Source organism: Cyrtonyx montezumae, unplaced genomic scaffold (genome assembly GCF_038088225.1).
Source record: "Cyrtonyx montezumae isolate F1298 unplaced genomic scaffold, pur_monq_1.0 scaffold_7, whole genome shotgun sequence".
NCBI classification, from domain to species: domain Eukaryota; kingdom Metazoa; phylum Chordata; class Aves; order Galliformes; family Odontophoridae; genus Cyrtonyx; species Cyrtonyx montezumae.
In genome coordinates, this window is record NW_027072078.1 from 25,341,489 (window position 1) to 25,369,094 (window position 27,606).

General features: G+C 38.0%; 1 protein-coding gene across 5 annotated transcripts in view; it reads right to left on the reverse strand.

Moving 5' to 3' along the window:
- Positions 1–27,606, reverse strand: part of CLASP1 (cytoplasmic linker associated protein 1) — a 144,174-nt gene that overhangs the window by 29,503 nt on the left and 87,065 nt on the right. For 2 of the 5 annotated variants that reach the window (XM_065750798.1, XM_065750799.1), the window contains exons 22-28: positions 16,304–16,407; positions 13,838–13,861; positions 12,692–12,936; positions 9,760–9,823; positions 8,406–8,569; positions 7,444–7,522; positions 6,578–6,721 (exon numbers count right to left, since the gene is read on the reverse strand). In XM_065750798.1, coding sequence (XP_065606870.1) covers positions 6,578–6,721; positions 7,444–7,522; positions 8,406–8,569; positions 9,760–9,823; positions 12,692–12,936; positions 13,838–13,861; positions 16,304–16,407 — 824 coding nt within the window. Of the gene's footprint in view, positions 1–6,577; positions 6,722–7,443; positions 7,523–8,405; positions 8,570–9,759; positions 9,824–12,691; positions 12,937–13,837; positions 13,862–16,303; positions 16,408–24,278; positions 24,387–27,606 lie in introns of all 5 variants that reach the window. The other 3 variants (XM_065750800.1, XM_065750801.1, XM_065750797.1) reach the window with 2 other exon arrangements.

Here is a 27,606-nt window from a genome sequence, read left to right on the forward strand (position 1 = left end):
GTTTATCAGAATCTAGTAACCTCTGCAAATTAGTTAAAACATTAAAGACTCTTTGAAACAGTTTGGGCTCATTAAGCAAAAAGATAGGGCTAACTGAAGAAATGTTAAGAGAAAATGCAGTCAGTGACCTAAACTTTATACCAGTGCCTGATGACTGCTGCTGTAGCTTGGTTGTCCACTAACAACCAAGCAGAATAAGCAGCTACTTGCCTGAACTACCTGAAAGCAGTTTTCAAGTTACTCAAACCTCTATTGGTGATGAGCTCACTACACCGTCACTCCATAAATGGAGAGAATCCCAAACTCCATTTCTGAGACACAAAAACAGGGGTTAAGAGAAAAGCAGAAAGCCAAAAATTATTTCATGCAGACACACTTTTTTCAGGCCCCTAGTCAAGGCCTCTTTATCCAGCTAGACAGTGGCAACTGCAAACAAGATTAGTGTGATTAGTGCACACAGCTTTTAGTCTACCTGTTTACATTTTTCTTCCAAGTTTCCTTCACCAGGCCCTGAGGAAGCTGTAGTTGTCCTAGCTGGCAAATCCTCACCTACCCAACTATGCATGGTCTGGGTTTAATAAACAGGAAAGGTGGTATTATTAAGAGAAGGCACAGTTTTCAACTATAACATCTAAACAGTACACGTGCTATCTTTTTTCCGATGAGTTTAATCAGTTGATTGCCTTATTTGAAGACACCAGAAGCATTAGTATTTGATTCAAACAAAGGAGCATTCCTTTCAGCAGAGGGCAGCACTGGCAGGAAATTAAATTCAGCCACAACTCTCATCCATACATATCATCCCTCAGAGCTCCTGTGAGGGTTTGTTTTGGCAGTTTCCTGATGATCTCCACAACCACCTGGAAAACCTATGCTGAGGTACAGAGCCCCAGGAAAACACTGGACTGAGATGGCACCAAGGTTACATGGGAGCATCTGCCCACACCTATCCCTGTGGATGTATCTCCCAGGAGGAAGAAACAGCTGAGAACTTGCAAGCTCCTCACTCCTGTTTGGTCATCAGTCTAATAGACCAATACCAGCTACAGATAGATGCCTCTTATGATATGACTGGTCTGGAGAAGTTCCAAAGCCAACCTCTGACAAAAATAATAACACTCTAAATGCATTATTAATTTCACCCATCCAGACTAAGACAAATGCATTAATAACTTAAGGCAGACTGGAACAGAGAGACACCCTCTCACGTCCATTGGAATTGCACAGCAGATCCAGTATAGATCCACTGAGATGGGGAGGCATCAGTGATGCATTACGCAGCTTGCATTAGCACATGCTGGCATAGGGAAACATTCTGATTTCTGATGAGCATAGCTGATGCTAAGCAAGTTAATTCACATCCATGGAGAGTGATTACAGGCTCTAAACAAGTGTTATTGCAGTGTATTTTCCAGCAGACAGTTAAGTGATAGCTGGCACTAAGCAAACAAGCTATCTGCCGAACCAAACCTCCATGTTCTCTTTTTTGAGACTATAATCAGGTGAATACAGACATCCACATCACTGATACGGTACTATGACACAGTGGCTTCATCAATTCATACGTAAGTCAATTTTCACAAGATTTAGATTAAAATATGCTCTTTACATATACATTCTGAAAAGAAAGAATGTATTTTTAATCAGATTTACATATAGAATTAACATACAAAGTCCACATCGCTACTGTGTTTTATACAGTACACGATATATCATGAAAAGTCTTTGCAAGTCATGGACGGTTGCATTACACGTGTCAAAGACATCTCAAACAGGTGCCAGATAAAACTACACAGCACTGAACCGTTATATTCAGATATATAATGGATTATGATTCCTTATGTTCTCTTTTGTCACCTGGTCATAGCAAAGCCTTTGACAAAATTATTCACCACATCTGCAGAGACAGATGCTATCCCAGAAGTCAGGCTGTTGAAGGCTACCCTGATTATCTTTGCTCCATATAAATGTGGCATTTACAGCAGAACAGGTTTGAGAAGCTGTTAAAGTAAGTCTGGCATGATGTAAATCTGAATTCTAAGGGGGAGATTCCCACATACAAGTTAAGGAAGAAAAAAAATTTCTGAAGTTTTGTTTGCAACAAAAACACACTCTTTAAGCTGCAAGAAGTTTCAAATCCTGATTTCCCAAACAGACCTGTCACTTACAACCACGCAGGTGTGCATACATTTCTACATACGTGGCATGTACACAAACATGTTATGCCCAGACACATAATATAAGCATGAGTATACACATTCTGTGAAGCAATTTCTTATCTTCTTTTATCAGACAGTAGGCTCTTATTGTTTGAAGCAAACTGAGAAAAGGTAGCTACGCGTGCTAAAACTGCTTACAGCTCAAGGAATCCTACAAAGCTATACAAGTCCAAGAGGCTTTAAGGAAACCTACCCCTGATACCGTGTTTCCAACAAAGCATGGGAAGATTTTCTGGTAACTGATCCTTGGAAAAACAATTTGCCTTACACTAGGTACACTAAAAATATTTGGGTTCTCACAGCTCTGTAGCATCAAATTAAAAACAAACGAAATGAGGGCTACTGTTTTGGAAACATACTTAGGACACCAAGATCCTTTCTGTTCTAACATCATTAAGTAAACACCGAAGTCCACCAAGCGCCACTTCTGATGTATTACTCTATTTTTCCTAACAGCAACTATTAAAATGCCTGAAAGAGGCTCCTTTTTCAATTGAGACCTATTTTCACTACTTTAAGAACATCCTTTGACTAAAAGGCTGAATTCAGCATATGGGCATAGTCTCTCCATTAGCTTAAGGTCTCATTCTCTCCTGTGAGTCAGCTACTCATGGGGTCAATGAGACATGCATGTTTGCTGTAAGAATATTGCAAGGACTTTGGAGAGCTCTCCAAACAAGAAAGGCAAGCCCCAGCCCACTGGGGAATACTGAAATGATTTGCCATTGAAAAGTGTTCCTGTAAATGCCCCTTGTGCCACTGCTACTGTAACAGGCCACAGCCAGCTGTATTTATTGCCTAACACATAAGGGCAAATGAAGCCATTTGAGCTCATGGGGAGGCTTTGGGAATGCTTCCACACACACTTCTGTCTCAGAACTGCTTGACTCTGCACATCACTAGAAGATTACAGCTCCAGCAGAGACTTTAGAGGCCTCATGACATCAAGCTGCAAAGGAGTCCAATTTCACTTAGCTGTGTTTGCCTGTCAATGGTTGTGGGATAGACACCACAGCAGTGTCTGAATGATCTGTGATATCTAAAAAACTTTCTTCACTTTTTAGATATCGTTTCCTTTTTAAAGTGATAATACCAATATTTCTTGAGAAATGATTTTGAGGGGTACTAGTTAAGGAAATAAATTTCACATTCATTGGCGGTTTGAGCACATGAAGAATCGGTTGACCTGCAGCTTCTTCTCTAAATTCTTCCTTAACTTCTGGTATAATTCAGAAACTATTTCTCAGTTAATCAGCTAGAGTCCAATTAGAGGCCTCAATCTAATTTCTATTCTCAAACTGATGGGCTCTTCTCCAAGAACAAGTATTTTCCCACACCAATTCCAATCCTGTTACTCAAAATCAGAACTTTACCTATGTGAAGAACGCACAGTAACCTCACCAGCAACATCAGCAGACACATGATGGTTACTGAAAATGTCCTCAGACTACCCATTACTTCCCGCATCACCATTTTGAGTTGTTTTCTCTGTGCCCTACCCAGCGGTGCATCCTTGCTTGGGGAAAAAGCAGGATTCAGCTGCATATGCAGAAAAGCACAACACCTTAACAGCATCTCAGTTTCCCACGCAATGCAGCATGATCTGTTCCTACCTAATTTGTTCAGCACAAAGGACAAATGTCTTTCACCTTTCTTCTACCACTGTTTGAAGGAAGTAAATCTTAACTTTAATGCAAGGTAAACATCTAGAAGTATTAACAATCTTTACAACAAGACAAATATTTATCTGTAGCACAATGCAGATCACCTCATTTTAAACATAATGCCTGACAATAATTTTGACTGTACATTCACTGCTACTGTCAACAGCTTAAATGGTTTCTGCCCTGAGAGGAAATCATGACTTTTGGTCAATATCAACTATTTTCCATAAAGTACATCATGGGTTTTCTTTGGGTGATAACAGAGGTTATTGTTCTATATGAGAAAAAGCTGACCTCTGCACAATTGCATTTCCTTTGACTTTGTTTCTTTATGATTTTACTAGCTATAAAGCATGATCTGTAGTTCAAGTCAGACAGGTTAAGTTTGCTCATTAAGTATGTTTAAGTAGTCATAAGAATATGCAAAGCTTTATTAATAAAATCTGCATTGTTCAGTTAGAAAAAGGTCATTGGACCAGATGCCACTTTTTGTTCTAATTGTCTCCAGTGCCTTAACACTATGGAGTTGGGACCTCCCTGATCATCACATATGCAACCACCAGTTGAGTCAATTGCAATGACTATCTCAAAGCTAGATTCTATTGAACAAGCGCCTTGTTTTCCATTTGTTACACACCTCTAGTAGCACCTGATCATTTGGAGTCTGAATTATCACTCCTACTCTGTAAACTCAACTGCTGTCTCCAAGGTTATATTTTGACAAGTTTCAATTGCACAGCCTGCTCTGAATTATAGGACTTCATACCTTGAAAGTTATCTGTAGTGATACCTTCCACAAGGAAAAAAAATGTTATAATCCCTAAATGAATCTTCTTGATATCAAAAAAGGTACCTTTTGTTCCAGTTACATTCTACAAAAGTGGAGGACATTTTGTAATTTTTTTTTAAATGTTCTTCAGAATGTTTCACCTGTCTGGGTTGGTCCTTGATAATCCAGTTTGTTACTGCATAATGAATTTATTAGTGTGTCAACTATAATCCTGACAGAGATCATGGCCAATGATGGCTTATAAATCCTCTGCCGCATTGTTTCTTCTACAGTGTATAGTTTGCACTATGTTCTTAATAAAATCATAGTACAGCAACTGCATGATGTAATAAAGATCACCTGTGCTTTCCTTTTTAGTACCCTAAGCTAGCTTAACTGCACTATAATTTAAAAGCTACAGGCATCAGAGGCAAATCCAAGTCACACACAGATTTAAATGAAGAGAACTTAGATTTGGTCATCTCTTATCAGCCTCTAAGGCACTTGCTCAGGTACAGCTTGCTGCAAGTCTCTGAGGCAGACAGAAGGACACTCACTGCACTGTGAACTCACAGACCCCACAGGTTCACAGCTGACAGCCAAAATTTCAGCAGCTGCCGAGACACTCTTCAATTTTTCATGCAGCAATGATGACCCCTAATGGTGGAATATTCCTTCTGCTGAGCTATATGCAGAAATTTACTTTCCAAAGTATCATTCTAGTTAGTTTACAGCTCTATCTTGCCTGCAACTACCAGAGTAAACTGCTCGGGGTTTACTTGAACTTTAACAAAAGCATTTTTTTTTTAGTTATGACTTCATAGATGAAAGTAACACAATAGAAATACACATTCTAGATTTAGTTCCAGGATTTGATGTCACTTTTATTTTCTGAGATGGACTATCTTGAAACAAATTTCAGTCATGCTAGTGCAAGTAAACCCTGCAAAATGTCTTCTAAAAGCAGACGAGACATCCAATCAAGTGTATGCCACATAACAAACAGCTTGCCCTCAAAAACCCTATTTGAATTCTTGGGTCAGCCATCAGATAATAATGCAACCGCAGCACCTTTGATACCTACTGATCATTTCATCAGAGTTGAATAATCAATGAAAATAATTTTATTTCCAAAGTTATAAAATAGTACTGTTCTAGCATTAACTCAGCACCAAGTGCACGCAGAGCATAAAAATTTCATACAGTTTTTATATTCTAATATCATTAAAGTTGTTTGGGATTTTTTTTTAATTAAATCTAAGTAAATTTCAAAGCCTTTTACTCCTACTGGAATCTATTGCTATATCTGGGCTGGGAATTGGAAGTAATTTTAAACCGTGTTACAGATGCCAGGTACATAAAACAAAGTTTCACTTTTCTCTTGGGAGAGATGAGTATCACTATTTGCTCCATTTTAGCTTACCTGGCACTCACGCATATAGCAAGAAAAGGAACAAGTTAACTCTATTATCTAGGCCTGACCTAAATGTGTCATTATTTTCCCAGGTTGAAAAAAACACACAGTTTTTAAAAGAAAAAAGTTGAGAGCCCTTGGCAGCTTACTGATTTGTTTACTTTTTTTAAAACATTATTGCAAGACAAAAGCTGTGCTACATTTCATTTGAGTCTACAAAGCAACTAAGTAAACAAGAACCTACAGTTATTTCCAGACTGCTCAATAAAAAGTGTATTTTCAAACTCCAATCCCTTTTTACATGGTAACAGTAGCTAAAGTTACATGGCTGAATCTACTGGATGAATTGGCAATTCAGTTTGGAAGTTATGTAAAAATCAATCCAACAACTGAATTTTTAATTACCTCTACAATCAGTTAATTTGTGGAAGGTTCTTTGTTGTTGTTTTTGTTTGTTTGTTTCCTTTTTTGGAAGAATAACTACTGCAAATACTTCATTATTCTGGATTACCTTTCTCACATCTGAGCTCTTTGGTTCTGTTGTCCAAGTTATAATTCTAGACACAGCAAGTCTTGTCTCACTAGAGTTCACAAAGTCCGTTGGATCCATCTGTCTTGCCAGCGACTCGATGTATTTCAGGATAGCAACTTTCACCTGAGAAGTGAAAAAGGTATCTGTTAATCTCACAAGCTAGCAAAAATAGGATTATCCTATAAAAAACAGATATTGCTAGAGACTGACAAGACCTGTGTCACACTGGAGAAATAAACATTACCCTGATGCATCTGTTCTGTGCAACAAGCACTTGTAAGTTTTCAACCCCATCATGTTCCAGAGGGACCCTGGTCCCTGCTGTCCTGCACAGACAGGTTTCTTCCCACCAAGATCAGAATGAGGAGGAATTTCCAATATCTAAACTTTAATATTTTTTAGTGTGCCTAAAAGCCCAACTCTTGCAATGAGTCAGAAAAGCCTTACTTCTCAGAAATTTAGTTTTATTCATATAGAGAACTAGAGAGTGGGATTTTCAGAAGTATACTGATAGCCAAACTCCGGCTGAAGTAAAAAAATCCCTTTTCTAAACCTCACCATGGGTATCTCTACAACTTTAGATATTTAAAAAAGAAAACCAAGCTGGACCAAAGTACCACCAAAAGTCATCTGAAGAGATAAGGAATCAGGTTTCTGCAAACTACATTTCCTCCTTAAGATATGCAAATTACTGCAAAAATTTAATCAAATTTGCTGATATCATTTTAGTAGCATCAGGTGCTTACAATTAGTCATCTTGTCACAAATTCTGTGCTTTCATTATACCTGACAAGGTAAACTAAGATGACCACGCTTACGTTTCATTGAAAAGGTTTGATACTGACCTTCAGGTTTGGTGTTTGGGTCTGATCCACTATAAACCTCATCAAAATGTTAAATTGTTGATCAAATGGAAAAGAATCCCTGTCCAAAGAAAACCAAGGCAAAAATGTGATGCAACATACACTCCCAAGACTAAATTAACTCGATACATAAGAAGGTACACGGCAGAGTTCAGCACCTACTACAGTTTTGTTCTTAAGTTCAGCATCAACCATTCAGAAAACTCCAAGTTTAAGAATCAGCTGATTGTTTCAATACAGGCTGAACACTGCCACATCAATACCTTCCATACACTATGACTCAGTCTGCCTTCTGTACACTTATCTAGTTTCTGCCATACCTGCTCATCCCCCCTTCATTTCAGGCTGTGCTTTTTTTTTTTTTTTCCCTTTTTGCCTTATTTCTAATAGGAAACCAGTTCCTCTTTCCCTCAGAGTGCATATCTGGTTTTCATTTCTCTTCTCTATCCTATTTTCTCCTGGATAACTACTACTAGCAGTATTTTGTTTGTTTTTAAGTTATTCTTTTTCATGGCAAGCTGAACTTCACTGTAACTATGTCCTATGTTGGACATCTTTAGATGAGGACAGGGACTACAGAATTGAGCAGCAGCATTTGAGGCCTTATCCTGACATTATCTGTTATTCAAACACATTTAAGACATGATGAACTTTGTGTTAAAGCATCGTTTGTATTGTGAACACATAAAGCAACTGTTTTTAATCAAAATGAAAACTGATGTCCAAACACATGCACACCAAAAAATACGAACTAACATAACTGATCAGTTACACACGAAAAATGTTATGTTTTGGGTATGGTACTGTGACATAGTTTTGTTCTCATTTATGCTGGTGTTGCTCAGGAGTGAGGCCTCAAAATACATGGTACCACAGGGTCTCTAAAACACTCATTGTGTGACATCCCATAACCCTGCAAAAAACTGCACAGTGTTGCCATCTACCTGGTGACATCCAGAGCTTTCTGAACTTTTGCCTGCACAGACCCCAGCAAATCTGCTCCCATTTTCTTCAGCAACTGTGTCAGGAGAACAAAAAGCCAATCCTGCAAATCATCTTTGTGAATGATGATGAAATCAACCAGGGTTTCCAGAAACATGCTGAAGACCTACAAGGAAAAGAAGTGTCACAAAAAGGAAGGCTGTGCTTCAAATTAAAAATAATCAAAGTGGAGAGTTTTAAAAACCTGAATTTCAGAATTACTGTTACAGACAGTCTCATGAATGGATGGTTTTAGTGACTGCACTGCTTTGAAAATAAAAATTAGACAATAGACACATATAATGTGCAGTATTAGAATACCACATGAAACAAATGAAGGAAGAGGAGTAGAATACACTTACTCTCTGTTGTGAATTCCACAGCAAAGCAGGCCATGCAACAAAAACAAACCACTTGTTAGCACACAGTGATCAAACATGATTGTTCATATGCAGTTTGTCAACGTAAAAGATGCATTCATTCCAAGTTTACATTTTCTTAACACAAAATATCTTCTCACTAGAGTTGTTTAAAACATTATATATCTTGCATCAGATCTACCTCATGAAAAGCAATACCCTTAAAGTCAACGAGTCAGGAGAACTTGATTTTATATAGTCATACAGCTATCTCCAATCTTTACCAGGCTTTTTCCTCACTTCCCCTGTTTATTCCAACCTCTGAGACTCTGGTCCCATATGCTGTTGCAAGCAGTGTTTAGTAACAGCAAAGACAGTGGATAGAAAAGAACCCTGACACTGCAATACTGGACTAAAGTCTTACTGCAGCTATACTGTGATTGTAATTTACACTTCAAACTAATTAGTTTTTAGCAATAATTCTATAAAAGCACTGAAAACGAGAGAGAATCACTGTCACAGAAAACATACTCCAGTTAAGAGAGTAATAAACCATCAACTTATTTATACATTGGAAATATTTGCAAACAAGTCACTGTATCTGTGCCCTTTCTACAAGGAACTGAATTTTGAGAACCAAAACATTAACACCTTACAGGTAGGAATTGTCACACTAGATGTGACCAGTTGGCCAGCTGGTCCAGACTATAAATCCTTGAGGAGCTGACAGACAAAAGGCATTCAAGTTTCTTGGGAAGTACAAGGTAACCAGTTCCTAGCATTAGCAGTCAGACTGAGATCCATACTTTCATGGTCAAAAGATGAGAACTGAGTTTCATAAATACCAGCTTTCCCCAGCAGATGGCAGGGGTAGAAATACAAAACATTCATACTGGAACAATATACAAATGTAGACACATTGTAATTCAAGAGAATCACCCAGTCTCTGTGAACTTACCTTGCTGTGAGGGTCAGCAAACATGCGAGTAAATATTTCACACAGCCTTTTTAATTCCACTCGGCTAGAATACATAAAAAGCAATATTAACGGTAAATTTCCAGTTGGACAAAAAAAAGCTATAACAGTGCCACCTGAAAGAGATCTAGATTTCTTTGTTTAAGCATTTATTAAGTCACACTTCTGAAAACTAATATGCACCTCTTAGCCAAAGCCTTAACTAGCATTTCAGCTCAGTTGCTTGCTGTCAAAGCTCTTAATTTACAACTTACTGAAAAACACAAGTTCCAGTTTCGCTGCAATGCAAAATGTCAGAGTGCAGAAGTCCCTGCTGTTTATCATGCAAATAAAAACAGAGTGATCAGGTAACATTTCCTGCATACTATGCCTGCAATTAGATATTTCTCACAATTACTACAAAACCAGAGCAACTACTAAAATGCTCATCAACTGCTCAGGTAACAGACATTTGATCACAATTACAGGTACCCCCTTTTCCACAAAGATGCTACTTTTATATTGCATATATGTATAGCCAGAATTTGCAAGCAGTCTATAACTGTTTTTATGTTAGCTGGTAAGAAACAAGATCTTTTTCAATAAATGTTTGAGAAAGTTTTAAAATGGCACAAAGACCACGGTCCACCTATGATTTGGACACAGAGAAAGAAGTACTTGTAATGATGCCAAAGCAAGCTGTCAGCTTCATTCAGGATGAGACTGCACTGGCTCAAAACACTCTCTTGACTTATGCAGATTGCTGTTTTCTGAATGAAGCTCTATTTATTACTCTAATGAAATTTCTTTGTGTACAAGGATTATGTGGAGACAGCAAGTGTAGGCAATCTGCTTTTCCAGACTCTTGCTGTCCTAAGGTGACAATGCAAGAACCAAACTGAGAAGCAGTGGAAAACCATTTCCTTATGAGATTTGTTATTCATGTTATTCAGAATACCTTACTGGGAAGCCCAGGACACATGAAATTGTAGGAAACAATGAAGATAAATAAATGTGACACCACTTTGCATGCACATCTTTCTGGACATGTAATTCACCGCTAACATAAGATCAGACATTTTGCATTCAGAATACTAAAGAAAACCTAGCTTCATTACTGATTTATATTAAACTTGTTATGCCAGAAAATAAGGTATTAGTTTCATCAGAAGACAGGCTTTCCCCTTAGACTAATGACCCTGATGAGGGTTTTCATGATGCCATGAGAACAGGTTAAGAAATCTGATCTGTAGCACAGACACCAGAGCAACCCTGAACTAAGGTGTAGGCAGACTAAAAGCAAGCAGAAAGGAAAAATAAACTAAAGAAGTAAAACCAGTATCACAATTAAAAAAGAAAAAAAAAAAGCTCTGCAAAGGTGTAATTTCTTGGAAAGGTTTGCAAGCTACTCAGAATCAAAGCAAAGGAAACTTCTAGCTCAAGGGACTACTGAGAGCAGTACATTTAATACACTGCCACCAGCAGGAATGAAAGCAGCAGCACTTCTGCAAAGAGTCACTATGGGGGCAAATGGTCTGTCACCCCAATCTTCTCAGCATTTCCTGCCTTGGAACAATCACTCACAAAGATATGGTGATAATCCTCATAGACCTTTTATGGGAAAAATCAAAATCTAACCCAAATTTTTCATGCAAGTATATTAGGTGCTAGAACTTTTTCCAGGAAGTTTGCTAAAATAAAGAAAGTAAAATGACATCATTTACGAGGAAAGAATCTTCTAAAATACTGGTAAACAGAGCCATTGCTGATCTAGGGACTCCATCATACTAAAAACCTGCAGCACTTCCCACCTCAGGACTGCATCACATCAAGTGAAGTGCTGGAACATTTTTATGATGGCAAGAGGATGACCTTCCCAGTCTAGCTCTCAGTACTTATTTATCCAGGCCGTTAATGAGGACTGACAAACATTTCCAGTCAGTATAAACACCTTTAAAACCAAAACAACTGCACAAATACAAGCAGGTAGGAACCAAACTATACAACTTACAAATCTAGCCATAATTTAACTTTATAATATTCATAACATGAAAATAAAAACATCGTAGCTATTAGTAAATGTTTCTTCTGACTCCTTTGAAGATAATAACTTATTTCCAAACACATTCACCATAAACCAATAGCAAAAAGCTTGTGGTGCAGGAGTCACCCAGTTTATGTGATTTACTCCATAGCTCTTCTGACACGTGGCCATGTTGTGTAATTCTAAGATCTTTTTTTTATGTGTGACATCCCACGGGTGTTTGAAGAGTTTGTTTGGCTTTCAACAAGGGGAAAACATCTCTCTCCTACCACACAATTGCGGAGTTGGCACATCTACTTCATTGCCTTAATAAACTTCCCTCCATATTACAAATTACACCATTTATAGGACACTGAAGCTTTTGATATTTTTTAAGAGTTACAAATAATTATACTCAATGTGTTTGGAAGAGTCACAAGTAATTATGCCTAACTCAGTCTTCACAAAGATTCAAAGCATACCCAACACAGGGAACATCATTTGATCTCGTCTTTTTGAAACACACCCACCCTGAGTTTTTGGATTAAATATGGCCAGTGTTTGCTTCTAAGCTGCTGAGAAAAAAAGTACTGAAGTTCAAATGGATTAATGTAAAAATGGAACCACCCTTGGAACGCATTTACATTACCATCGCTGTGGGAAATCTCACTGTGCTGCAGTAAGAAAGTTTGCTCGAGTACTATGTTATCACTACAAATTTCACACAAGCAATAGCGATGACAGCAGAATCTCTTCTGCAAGTAATTAAGTCCCACGTAGTGGAGACAAAGCTTTCATAGCTGTGAAAAGTACTATCTGTGCACATGAAGCAAGTACATACTACTGACTTCTGACTGCAGCCACCTCCAATGAACATCCCCATGACCAACACTACAAAGCTATGAGGGTCACCTCAGCGTCCGCTGGCTTTTCAGTAAGTTCTGGAGACCTATGAGGCCCTCCTTCCTTTCAGACCAATTGGAGCTGGCACAGTGGTTCAGGACCTCGGCCACATCTTCGGTCTGCCGCAGATAGTGTGGAATGCCTCCATTCCTGGAACCGTAGGAGCGCTCTGAGCAAGCGCTTGAGGCATCACTGTTAGCGTCATCATCGGAGTACATCCCATAGGGTTCATATCTTCTTCTCACTGGCTTTTTCTGGGAAAGGGGAAACTCAGACTAAATAAATTCTATACAGTTTAATCAGTTTCAAAAGATAAATGTTCTACCCATAATCATTAATCAAGGAAGATTAAATGCTATTGTTATAGTGACATGGTTTTAAAGATGTCACTAAGCACTGTCTGCTATCTCTCCCAATAGAGCAAGACAGAGCTCACTGATATCAGAGCATGAGTAACTAGGGAGAGCAGGACCTGCCTTTCCCAGCATGAAAGCATGATTCTTATGCCCAGTGAAATTAGCTATAACTAATGAAATCATGTTTTATTGTAAATTGTTCCACTGTTACACACTCCGTGATGAAACAGTCTCTATTTCAAGAAAAAGAAGAAGACAAGGAAGAAAGAACTACAGGAATCTGTGCTGGCATGTACAGCCATTTTGATACTGATAATGGAGCGACTCTAGAAATGCACTGGGATACAGGATATCCTCATCTCTATTAGTTTGAGGTGAAATTTTTACATTTATTTATTTACAGAGGTTCCTAAAGGATAAGTAATCAAATCCCACTCATTTCTATAGCATGAGATAAGGGGACTACATCCTAAACCTCAATCCTTACAGAATGGATATTAAACCAATATGGATAGCTCTACAAATTGTATACTACAAAATAAACTTTTAAATGAATCTTAACAGAACAGGATTAATAAGACAATGAATCAGAGAAGATTGCCTAAATTCTAAAATGTTTGATACAGAATTCCTTCCAGTGTCCAGTCCTGCAGTTTCCATACTTGAAGCCAACAGATTTGCTTACAGTAGGACTGCAAGACTGAAGTCAAGAAATTAACTCAAGTGTGGTATTATGGGTGTTAGCAACAGGGTAGAGAAAGTTGAAAGTAGAAATAAAAAGTCAAGAAAGCACTAGTACCTTGCTCCTGGAGTCTCCTAACAGCTGTAGAGGCAGGAAAATATTGAAGGGTGGGAAAAAGCATAGAGAATTATGTCAGAAGCTTATGTAGGGTTTTTGTTTTTGCAACAAAAATGTATAGCAAATGCATCTTAGCAAATTAAAAAAAAACACAACAGTTTATGCAAAATAAAAGTGGGTAAAATAACACCTGGCTTTATTTCCTATCTGCTGAAATAACTTGTATATCCTACACTTTCTATTAGATCTTGGAAGTGAAATCATTTGTTATTAAGTTTCTGAGGACATCTATATATGCAGTGCCTCTGCCTGCTTTTCAGAAACGCTGTTTCTGGAAGATATCAGTCTTTAGTAGTGATTTCTTTCTCCACACATTCTGAGTAGCTTTTGATTTTTCAAGTCTTACAGAAATTCTGATGTCAGGAAACCACTATCTACAGCACAGCACATTTGAACAACTTCACTTAACCAAGTTCTCTTTCAACACAGTTCTTACACTGCAATTTTTATTTTTTCTTTCTGAAGCTTAACTTCTTTAAAGATAAGCTGGCTGTAGCCCATGACTTCAAGGCCTTAACACCAAAGATTCCATCACCCTTTGAGCTGTCCTGACAGATCCAAGCACTGATTCACAGTATAGACAGTGTGTTCTTAGGCCAAGTCCAGCTTTCAAAAGAAGCAGTGGATCCAATGAGAATTATATGCATGGAGCAAAGGTTACAGCGTGACCTTTGGTGACAGTGTTTTGTTTAAACTTGGCTAAGGCCATCTCTACAAAAGTTATTTGTTGTTGTTATTATTATTTCTTAATACAGCAAAAAGAACACTTGTTTGAGAACAAGGTTGCTGTGTAAAAGCTGGCATCACACTAATCTTTCAAAATGAGCCCAAATAGAGTTTGTAAATTGCTTGTCAAGAGGAAGAAACTTAAAAAAAAAAAAAAAAAAAAAAAGAACAAACTGAGGTGGTGAGAAAGAAGGGGACAACAAAATCATGTTACATCCCTGGAAGTCATACAAATTCAAACTGATCAACTTACACCAATCAAGGTAGCTAAAATACCTACTTTCCAACTAGACTTAAACATTTAAAAAGGAAATCTGTAAATAGGATTTTAATACTTCAAACTAAAGTTACTTAGTTTAAAAGGGTGTAATATTTAGAAGCGAACTCCTAAGTCTAAGCTGAAGTCACACCAAGAAATCTTAACTGGTCAACAGTGAACCAGAACAGCACTATGACCCTCTCTCCTCCTCCCTTAGCTCACATTCAGGGATACAGTCTGATTTCATTTACACAGGTAAACTATCACCTATGACTATGCTGTGAGCTGCTGTGGTGGGAAATTTGAGATGCTGAGAGCAAAAACTGGCTCATGATCTGCTGAATCTGGAAATGAAGAAAATGCCTACTAACAATTTTGCCCACTAAATGCAACAGCACCACTACATACTACCCTAACTCAGTATAATGAGAAATTGTTAAAAAAAACAACAACAAAAAAAACTTTTCTAGGAATACTCCAATAATACTCTAGAAATGGAGGTGAGGTGAGCTAGGTGATGACTGAATATGAGAAGGAAAATGATGTTAGCCACTCTTAGAGAAAGTAAACTAGAATATAAAGGGGAAAAAAAATTACTTCATAAACTCTGAGGACATTATTCGTTCTCCAAGACAGACCTAGGATATCTGCTTCAGATATATCAGGAAATCCTCGTCTCAGCCTAGGTCTAGTACACTGAAACCCAAATAATACTTCAGAGCAAATGCTCCTGGCTCTAAACACCTTCAGTCTCCCCAAACACCAAAGTAAATCCAAATGTTTATGATGGCACTCAACTTCTATGTATTCTACAAAAGAGAGTTTATATTGCTGTAAGATTATACAGGACAATACATTAAAAAAAAAAGACAAAACCAGATTTTCTCAGAAATGCACTTAATATTTAGAAAATAATGGCATAATGTTATGCAAACACACTTCAGTTTAACTGCACAAAATGATACCAATTACAAACAAGCCAAGCTATGAGCTGATCCTAATATCTAGCCAGGTGCAAATAACAGAGCAGGAAAATGCAGAGTTCTTAGTTCTTTTCCAGACAAAATCCTCGTACAGCTAACAGAACCGATGGAAATCCCTCACACTGCAGGTGCTGAGCACCCATACACTGAAGCAAACACCTTTCAACAGCAAAATACGAGACAAACAGCTCATTCAGCTTCTCTTGCAGCTCCAGTATCAAGCCTCATCAGTCTGTCAACTGGAGAGCTAACATGGAACGAGGAAAAAAAACGTTGCTGCTGATACGCTCGTGCACAACACAACACAAGATAACTAACTCTACAGCATCAGACACTCCGCACAACCAGAGCAAAGCTACTTAGAAAGAGGAGAATGTACGTACAGGTAACTTTAAGCCACTTTCCGGTGTCGGAAGCATTTTGTATTTTTCCTCTTACCAGTGCATCAGCCACAGCGGCCTCCAGATCTGTGCTTGTGCTCAGGACTCGCATGGCATTCACAGAAGCAGGCATCCTGCCTGACTGTCCGAGTCCAAACCGGTCTGCACAAAAGACAACATTGGAAGGGACTGTTAAGTAAATTCACATTCACTTGGAATCCTAATAAGGTGTCTGAACAGTTCTCCCCAAAGGATCTGGGAACTCTCAGTGCTTTTTCATTAAAGACTCTTTTATCCACAACTCTACAGAGTTTGCCATGACAGTAAGAAATAAACTATTGTCTCGGGCACCCAACAAACAATTTCAGATCCTCAGGGCATGTCTTTTTGTTTTTGTTGGGTTTTGGTTTTGTTTGTGAGAGAAGAAGAAGAGTATCTACTTTGTGTTTCATTTTAACAGAAGTTGTTTTAAGTCTTCTTTTAAAGTCAGAGGCAGACATGCAGGTCCCATTCTGGCTCTGATGGGAATTATCTGAAGACTTCTCATTAACTTCTGAAAAAGAGTCGTGCCCACTGTCAGAGCATGTTAATACTGGAGCACTCATCTTTTGTAGCTTGTTCTCAGCAAGTATGTGAGATCATCATCAGCTATCCTATATTGCAAGGCTTGATTAACCAGAATATCTCCCTAACCCTCAGAGAACAAAAATAAGGTTTATTCTTTGTCTGTGAAGTTACTACAGTTTTGTTTTATTGCTGTCCTTACAAAGCAGCTTAAATGTACACTGAACTGAAATGCAATTTAAAAGCTTTATGATAAAACAAAATTATTACTTCTTTTAGATCATGCAGTATCATTTGTCTCCCTATGAATTCGATGGCAAAGCTCTCAATAGCATCCAAAATAACAGCATTGGGTCCCAAATGCCACTCACATTCCCAATAATCACTAGTTTACTTTGCCATTTGCCAGGAGTCTGATAAAAACATTACTAAACGAGTTTCTTCGAGCAAAACAACGTATTTGGAAGGCCATCACAAGCAGTGATACAGCAGAATTGGCAACCGAGGCCACAGGCCAGGCTCCAGCAATACAGCCCCTCCCAATCAGAGACCTATTTATGCAACCCTGGCTCCAGTCTATAGCCAGAAAGAGCCTGGTTTCAACATTTCAAGTTTTTGTTTCCACCTGGGGCTGTCTTTGCTCCAGAAGGGCTGGGAAAGCTCCCTCTGGGACATAGCTTACACCACATGTGCCAATTAGAGCTCTGCCAGCATTTCAGAGGTGCACAGATCAAGCTGCACTAATCCATTTAACAGAACATCAGCTGACCCACACTGGATGCAGACACAGGTCTTTCAGTAGTTCATCTATATCTAATTTAACGAAGGAAGAAGACTGTTCATTGAAATGTGTTTACATCATGGATTTCCACAACGTTGAATGTAATATTCAGCAGTTTGCTATACTTATTTTTGAAAAACTTTATTTTTGAAAAATGTTTTGCTTATCACAAATTTTTGTTGCTTTTCTCTTTAGAAGCCTATTGCACTAAAATCTCTTTTAAGGCTCACACTGCCCTGCATAATTCAAATCAGAGACTGAAGCCTGCCAGTCTGTCATTCTAATTTTAAAGCTTTACCTGAGTACGTGCAAGCAAGGATTAAACTTCTTAGGGGAGAATAAAGACAACTTTTTAAAACCTAAAATATTTTTCTGAGAAAAAAAAATGAAGATTAGCATTTACTTCAGAAGTGTTACCACAACTTGCTCTTTCCCAGTTATGCAACCAGATGAGACATTTTTGATTTTCAACAACAGCACAATTTCTACAAAACACATTACAAGAGGAAAAGAAAAAACAACCAAAAACAAACACCTTAGAACTACTGCCAAAAAGTAATCAAATGATATTTCACAAAGAAATAAAAGTTGTATGTGTTATTACTATCCCCTTTTTTAATGCACTTGGGTTGAAGAACCATTTCAAATATGCAGTTGAAATCATACTTCATCCCTAAAGTTGAAAGATCTGTTTACTCTTAATAGAAGCACAGAAGACGATAATGCATTGAGTCAAACTGAATTTAAAGTCACTGTTACAGAGACACATACTAAAAGATATAGAAAAGACAAGTATTTTGCTAATTGCAAATGATACCTGGTACAACACAGGGTCTGTAAACGTTGAGACAAGTTCTGGACTCAGTTATATATAAACCATCTAACTTGATGGTGCTATTCAAGTCTTACTGAGATCAGAATTTGCCTTTAATAGCTTTGAAATAACACAGCGTTGTATAATGTCGTCATGCATTTTCATGTTAATTTAGTATTACATTAGAAAAGGGAAGATAGTTTTTGTTTTTATTAAAAAAAAATAATGAAGAACAAAATGACAAAGTAATTCAACTCAGGTCAGTTTAAATACCCAGCATAAAAAGAAAAAACAACAAAACAGAACAGGGCTTTTTAATCAAATTGGTAAGTACAAGGTGGCACGCTGTTTTTTATCCATCTCCAATAGCTATCAGGAAATTTTTTAAATACTTCTTGCAGTGACCATTAAAATTGTAACACCCATATCACTGTGGGCTTTTCCCACGCTGCTGCCACACCTCAGCGCACACATCTGATCTTAGAAGGGACCTCAGCACATCTCTAGCATAGGGCTGGGAATGTGTTTGGCTCCAAGAATAACCTTTAGAGACAAGCCCAGTGTTACTGTCAATAAATAAGCTGAATAGTGTGTGCTCTGGTCACGCTCACTTCTCCTTTTGGCTATTTTAATTGTGGTTGTTGCTTGGTGAAAAATTTCAGCAAATTCCAGCAAAATTCCTAGATTTTGCCACTTCTTAAGCCTTCCTTAGGATAACGATAGCCATATAGAATTTCATTGTGCTTTGTACCAAACCAGTGGAGCCAAGCATGAATTAACTATCATGTGAAGCTGAAGAAAAAAGCTTAAGCTTAGATCTGAATTAATTTGAGAGTCCTTTTTGATCTTGACAATTATTTTGCTCAATACAAATTCAAACTACTGCTTTGAAACATCCATAGTCAAATCTGCTTGCATCATTTCTGCAGCAACTTGATGGGGGAAACGTTTAGAGAGTTTTAATTAAGTGACAGCAATTTAACTACGCTTAAAAGGAACATTTTTCACTGCCTTCCTGAAGGAACTTAGTTTACTAACTTTTAGTATCACTAATTCCTTATGAAGTTTTAGCTTCCAATGAAACAGTGTAGCTCTAATTCATCTTCTACATCATCTTCGTACATACAGTTGAGTTTCTGTTGATTTAACACTAGCAGCCCTCATTCATTTTTGAATAAGTCTCTTAGTGAAATATTCTGCTTTCAAAGGGGGTTGCAAATATTCCACAACTGCAAATCCAGCACAGGAGTGGAGAAGGCGACTTTTTCTCACTATTTTCTACTGATGCAAAGCCCACAGAAATTAAAGGAACTATTCTTTCCAACAACTTCCATGTGCTTTGCACAAAGTCTTCAGTAGTATATGAAAGATGGATCAGCACGTGTTATGCACCAAAGTTCATTTTGAAAGCTCATCAGGTGCTTAATTCTTGATGCTATTGCGAGTAGCAGACAGGATCCCGCAAAGCACTTCCATTAACAGTCAAGAGTCTGAAAAGTTTAGTAATAAATGGGATGAGACCCACTGGGATCCTGTCCTAAACATTGGGAACTGCTACACTGCTGAAGAGGAAAGAGATGTAAATTGCAAGGACTTTGCATTGTTCAGGATTTAGTCCATGCTGTACAAATGGTCCAATTTCCAAGCAAATTGAGAAAGCCCTGGATCACCCTTTGTTTAAACGCTGCTCACAACATTCCTGAAGTACACAACATCAAAAAACATTCAATAAAAAAAATTAAAAAGAAAAAGCCACGTTGAACAAAACAGAACAAAAAACCTCGCAGCGGTGAGAAGCACATGCCAAGTGCTGGCTGATGCACATGACAGCAAATGTTAAAATGGTGTAAAACAAGACTACATATAAGAAGCAGATTCATGCAGTTAGCGCTTGTTCACCTGACTGCCCAACAGAATCAGCAGTGGAGAGAGCACTAGTGGACCTGGAATGACGTCGAGAAGCTGCAAGTAGAAGGAATGGCAACACCCACAGGATTAACACACATTTAACCCAAGACAGAAAATGCCACAATCCAAAGGGGATGCACGTGAATGCTACCAGTAAACGTGTTTCATAGTGACAGGGAAATGATGTTGTATATGAATGCATAACAGATACAGTGCAAGCCCCGCAGTGTCATCTCCATCAGTAGCTTCTCCGCCCTTTCCCTCATGACCATAAACACGATGCATGACAAAACTCATTTGTAACAGTCCCAAACCCAGTGCAGTTTCAGCAAAGAAAACCAGTGTTTGTCAGTTCCATTCCAGAACCACGGATCTGGAAGATGGCCATCATGACAACATGGAGCACATAACCATAGAGCAGGATTTAGATGTGTCTGATCTAAACCCCAATGTGAAGCCATGGTAAATGGTTAGAAATTGTGCTTGCAGGTCTTTTTCCAAAACATTCTAGCCTATGCACAAAAAAAACCAATGCTCACAGAAAGAATGAATAACCACAAAAGTTGAAAGTACAAGGAGTCATACAGGGAGGTCAGCCAACCACTGCTTATAGCTCTTTTGGTTTTGACGTAATGTTCTTTCTTCAAATAAACACACATATTGGAGCTGTTGCTACTACCAAAACTCTTCTGCTGTAACAAATTTTGCATACATCCTTTTTGAATCTAATTCACACGTGAATATGCATGCACGTACATCTAGAATCATACCATATGTATACAAACAAATTGTTAACAGCAACAGGAAGTAGTAAAAGAGCTGAAGCCAAATACAGCTCCCACTCCAAATCCCAGTTGTCAGCAGTGCACGAATCACAGAATGCCTTTGGAGAGATTTTCAGTTATCAGATTCAGCATAAAGGTGAGTTAGTTATTTATGAAGGTAGATGGAAAACCAGCCCAGACATTTCTGAATTACAGAAATCTTTCCTGAAGAGGCTTTCCCACTACGTCCAGCAATGATATGTTCACCTAACTTAAAAAAAAAAAACAACTGACACAAGAAACACTGATCCTCCATGTGAGCAATTTGTCACCAGACTCAAAGGCCTTGCTGATACAATATCACAACACTGTTAAAAAGCTGAAAAAAATAAACCCCATCACTATCCAATGCAAACAAACTTTGACAGTTGTATGTACGTGTGGGCAACAGAAAAACTGTAAGTCTCTAGTTAAGCATTAATAAACAAATGCCAATAATATAAAAGAGAAGTGAGCAAAATGAGAAAGACTTTAGATTTTCTCCCGGTTGTGACAGCTTGGCCAAAGCTCCACACAATATGCGATGTGGTCTTTACATATGTAGAACACATGCATTTATTCAGGAGAGCAATCCCACTGAACCCATAAGTTGTGACAGATTTGCAGGGTCAATACAGGATTATGTTCTGAACCCTCAACTAAAATTTTGAGCTTGCAAATGCTTTCTTCTGAGCCATCCACTGTGTCTCTATGGATTTCACTGCAAGATCAAGAACCAAGAAACAGAAATAGAAATAATCAATAATAATTAAAAAAATCATAGAATCTATGCTTCCAGGGAGGGGGTACTCACAACCTCACTGGGCAACCTGTTCCAGGGTCTCAAAACCCTCACACTGAAGACTTTCTTCCAAACACTTAGTTTAAATCTGCCCTCTTCAAGTTTAAAACCATTTCCCCTCAGTTCACTCGTGCCTCCTAACTTGGAACGGCAGACATCTTGGTGCACAGACATGCATATCTGCATGGAAGCTTTGAAAATAAGCAACTTGCAAGGTCAGGATGTCAGCGCTGACACTGATCATAATACTGCCAAATGAAAGAATCCTGTCATTTACATATAGCTAGCTTAAGTAAAATTCACTAATATAAGGTTAATCTTTATGAGGAAAAATGGACTACGTTATTTAGGGATTAATGTAAGATTAACTGGATTCTAAAAATATAGTAATGGAACCATCCTGTTTTGGCTTAAATTGCTATATATACATGTATATATATACACACACACACACACAGAGCTTACTTTCAAATGAGTCACAAGCTACAGAATTAAGTTTGTGAACTTAAGCTGTGCTCCAGCTTATAGCATTCAGTGAAATCAAAAGAAAAAGAACAACAGAATAGCAACTATATTGGGTTACCATTACACTGATTCTTTTCCACCACCTTCCATCCCCATTTCCCTGATTTTATAACAACTGCAATCCTAGAACTGAATTGAACTTCATTAAAGTGAAACACTCCTCCTCCCCACTGTGAGATTTGCTACAAGCACTGTAATACATATCTGTAATTGGAATTTCAAATTCAGTGTGCAGGTCAGACTTGGTTGTACAGAGTGATACTGATACATTGAATTTAAGATGAAAGGCTCAAGATGGTATCTCAATGTATGTTCACTATAATAGAAGAAACAGAGCAAATGACAGAATATAAACAAGTTAGTCCTGACATTCAGCATGTTGAGAACATTTTGGTTAGAGAAAACAGCCCCATACAAAATTAAAGATACACAGATAACTGTAAAAACAAGCTACAGTTGCATATTTACCATCCCTTTATGGTTCTAGTATCAAATCAGCTGCTTTCAACCAATACAATCTTTGATTTATCTAAATTTTCTGAATGCTAAGTTGAACTCCAGCCATTTCTCAGGAAAAATGGAGAAATTGCAGACAGATTATTTCATAGTTAAATGAATTAAATAATTAAGTTCTGAACCCAAAACCTTACATCACTGAAATCAATAGAAATTTTGCCAACGATCCCCCATGGATGAAGACAATGACCCCCTCTCCTCTTGACAGCATTTGAAGTTGATATGAATGAATGAATCAATACTGACAATAGCTATACAGGTTTAAAAGTTTAAGTGAAGCATAGCATATTAACCATGAGAACGAAACAGGAAGATTTTGCCCATTTATCTTTTTTAATAACCTTTTGTTACTATTTGATTTGGTGCAGAATTAAGTCCAAAATATTATGTTCTACTTCACAGTATTTCTTAAAGGTGCATTTTGTCAACTGTGTGCAAAACAGATCTTGGAATAACACCCTTCAGCTTTGACTAAATATTTAAGAGTTTCTTTCTCACTTTTAATACACATGCACAACTATTTAATTATTACATATAGGAAAAGGGCCTGGAGATAAACTTCACTTAATTACGTCTGAGATGACAAATTTTTTGTACAACAAACAATGCATTTGGTTGAATACATATGACGTGATACTTGATCAGAAACATTAACTACCCTGTTTTTATCCTTGAGCAGAAAAAATCCTGGTAAACATAATGAGATTTTCTATTCATACTGTATACCCAAGCTGTATGACAGAGACGCTCCTTTAAAACTTGAGCTTTTTCATTTCTGTCTGCTTGAAAGTCTTCTATGAGATGGCACGTGCAGCTTGTTAACTCACAATTAAAAGTGCACTGAATAAAACCCGTACAAAAAAAGATCTTCTATCACTTCATTGGAGGATTTAAAATAGAAATGACATTGTACCTACTTGCAAGAAAATCAGATCATGGATAGATTTACTCAACAACAAACTACAGTGGTACTGACTACTTCTCTGTGACCTAGAAAACAGAAGCTTGTTCTCCCATAAATTACCATCAGTGCTGTGAAGTAAAGCATGGCAGCCACACACAAGCTAATTTAATGAAACTGAAAAACAAAATTCAGGCTACACTATTTTCATACTAATAGTGAAATGCTAAGAACCAGAGTTGAAGCATGCAGAAGAAAACAGAAGGGAAACAGGGTTGGAAATGGGGAGTGTGTCAGGAATCTAACAGAAGACAGGAAACAAGCTCATTTCACCTGACAGTTTCTTGAAGGGGCAATCAGAACAAGGAAAAAAGGAAAAAAAAAAGACCCTTAAAGCTCCAATGCCTACAAGTACTCACCAAGTGGAGGAAAGCCCCGAGCAGGGCTTGTATCTCGACTGCTCTCACGGCTGGTATCACGGCTGCACCCCTGACTCATGCTGGGTCGGGGGATACGACTGCTCCGTGCTAGCATGCAGCATGGAGAGTTTCAGAGAAGGTGAACAAGTTTAATGAGGACAGAAAAGCTCAAAGTCAAGTCACATTTCTGTTAGTTACGGTAATTATTACATTAGTAATCATCAGTTACAGCAGCCAGCTCAGACTCTTACAAACCAACTATGTTACATGCTGAGCTGTGTTTGTGATGTGAAATTTCATCAGTATTAAACGTTTGGTTGATAGAATCCCTGGTTTCTTAAGCAATCCAAGTTTTGTCATTCAAGGGGAGCAGGACATCTTCAGTCATTTAGGGAAGCTCTACAATTGCAAGGCATGCAAAACAGATGAAGCTACAAAAAACCCTCATGAAAGATTTTTTCTTTAAAAGATAAACACCCCTCTGGAACAAGGAAGTACTTTTAACCAGACTAAAAAGTTCAAAAAGTCTGTCTCAATGCCAGTATAATATCTTTGAATAGATTTGTTTTTTGCAAGGATAACTTTGTCCTGAACAAATAACCTAGGGGAAAAAAAAAAACAAAAAAAAAAACCTGTACATACTGAACAGACTTTTCTCTAACAAATGATACTGGGAAAAATCACTGAGACTCTAAATACCTGAAAGACAACTTAGAAATTGGTTTCAATTTTAAGACAGAAGCAGCTTCATTTTTATTTTTTTTAAAACAACAGCTGTCCAACTTCTGATCCTCAAACATTTCCAAAACCTTATATTTATGGTTGAGACACATGCACACATAAGGAGGGCCTTTAACTATATTCTTTCCTTTGACAAAACCCTGCATCAACGAGACTTATCTGTGGTCTGGCAGCTACAAAGTGTTCAATTTCCCCTAACAGGCTTCTGCCTATCAGCCATGTCACAGCAACTCATCATATGCAGCCTTCATTTGGCCAAATGCACAACAGAAGACAGAAGATTAAGCAGCTTTCACAGTAACAACCAATCCCACTTATTTCATTGGAAGTTTTGTCCATGGAGGAGAAACAGAACTAGTGCTTTGAGAAAGTTACTTAACTTTATGGATTTGAACTTTAGTTTTTATAAAGAGAACAATTTATTCCTATGCAAATCATTTGCCACTGATATGAAAGACAATAGCAACACGTTATTAAAAAAGCTCTATACCCAGTAGAGAATAAAACATTTTTGGATGCAAAAATGGCAACTAATTATCATGAATTTATTTTGAAGAACTTAAGTGCTTCTTTGGGCTCACCAAGAAAGGAGATCACACATTTATGCAGTTCCTCTTTTTGATGAGGAGATTTATATATGTGAGAAAAATCATGCCAGAAAATAATGTCTGATTTTGAATGGTCACTTATGCCTTGGTTGTATTAGTATCCTTTCAAGCAAAACAGTACAGAACAACAGAAACTTTCATATTTAAGCTTTAAAATTTAAATATAAGCTGCTGCCAGGTTCTTGGTTTGTCATATCCCTCTCAAATTTGTAAAGCCAAATCAATATCTCTTAGATGAATTAATGGTTCTGATGGTTGAACTTTGATGTCAGACAAAACAAGATGAGATAGTGACCAAGCTGATTTGATCACTACATGTCTAAATGCCTATGTGAATTAGATGTTCTTGTAATAAGTAAGGCAGACTAAATAACAAAGAGGTTGATATTAGGGTCCACAAGTACAGTGATCCCATGTCAGGCTTTCAGGAATAAAGCTGTAAGGTGAACTACAGATGAAAGTAACAATCTGATGTCTTCCACACAATACTTGCTTCAAACTGCAGGCTCTCTAGAAGCTAGTTCCTCATTCTTGGGTCTCATGCTTCTATGTAGATAATGGTAGCCTTCACATCACATTTGTACAAGCAGTCATTTCTCTCAAAAGAGATTTGTTAGTCTTCTATAATGCAACCCTAGGCCCTACAACGGCTCTTCGGAGAGAGGCAGTTGTGAATGATTAAAAAAATTAACTGATCTACACTGCACATTCTCCTTCCATTACCGATAATAACAGCAGCATGATGTATGAAGACAAAGAACTTTAACTGCATTAAAGCAGTCTAATAAGACAATGCTACAGATGAACCATAATATTGACGGCACAGAGAAAACCCAAAAGCAAACAGTGTATTTCATGAGCAATGGTCCAATGATTTACATGTTACTGAATAGAGAAACAAACAAACAAAAAAAAGAATGGACTGAGAAGAACAAAATGATGAATCTATGATGAGTCTGCTGAGGACTCCCAGCATCTGCCCTCCCTCTCTTTTTTTTTTTTTTTTTTTTTTGCTGTTCTGTGTTGACAAGACTGAGTATCAGTTATTCAGAACATTTTCTTGAGGTGCTGCCAGAATTAAGACCCAGCAGCACTGTCATTTAGACAAGTTTCTCATATACCCAAAGCCTGTCTGTCTTTGCAGCAAAGGAAGACAAGACAGACAGGACAAGAATTTCAGAATTCCCAAACTCCACCAGCAGAACTCAATCATCCCCCTGTTAATCAATTTACCACTTGGGAGAAGCCTACATTTTATTAAGGTGTGGTTTTAAATGATTTCTAAGTAAGTCTGTAAATGCTGACAAAGCAGTCAATGCCAAGCACTGCAGTAGGGTACACCCAGCAGAGACAAGTCAAGAAGTGCCTTCTGCTTTCCAATTACGACATGCAGCATAACTACTAATGGAAAAACTGCTGCATGGTATGTGTTAGCTGACTGGGCCCACACCACATTCTGAAGGACATCATCATCTCAAATCTCATTTCTTTCAAATCCAACTGGCAATCAAAGATCTGGCTCCTCACTTTCTAAGCTCAGAATCTGAGAGGTGTCATAGAAGCTATATCCCCACTCTGATGATGGGCTTGAGGGGAGGAGCGGGCAGCTGGCCTTCACCACACACCCACACTGCAATACCTGTCAGGATACACAGCCGACTGAGCATCCAACAGCATCCATCTCCAAGGTTTCCAGCAAACAAGAGAAATATACTCCATGGAATCTGTGGTCAGCAATGAAATTAATCTGGCAACAAGTTACTGATGCTTACAGGCATCCTCATGCAAGGCTCCATTAGCCTATCACTGCCATTACTTTCCAAAAGGGCTGATAAATTCCAGTGGGTGGCTGTTGTATAAAACCCCACCCCATGCATGGACTTACACTGTGTGCTTACTCTTGTACACACAGTGCTGGTCCAGCTGCAATTCCTAGTCACCCTTGCAAAATACTACACATCAACCCAATGGATGAGTTA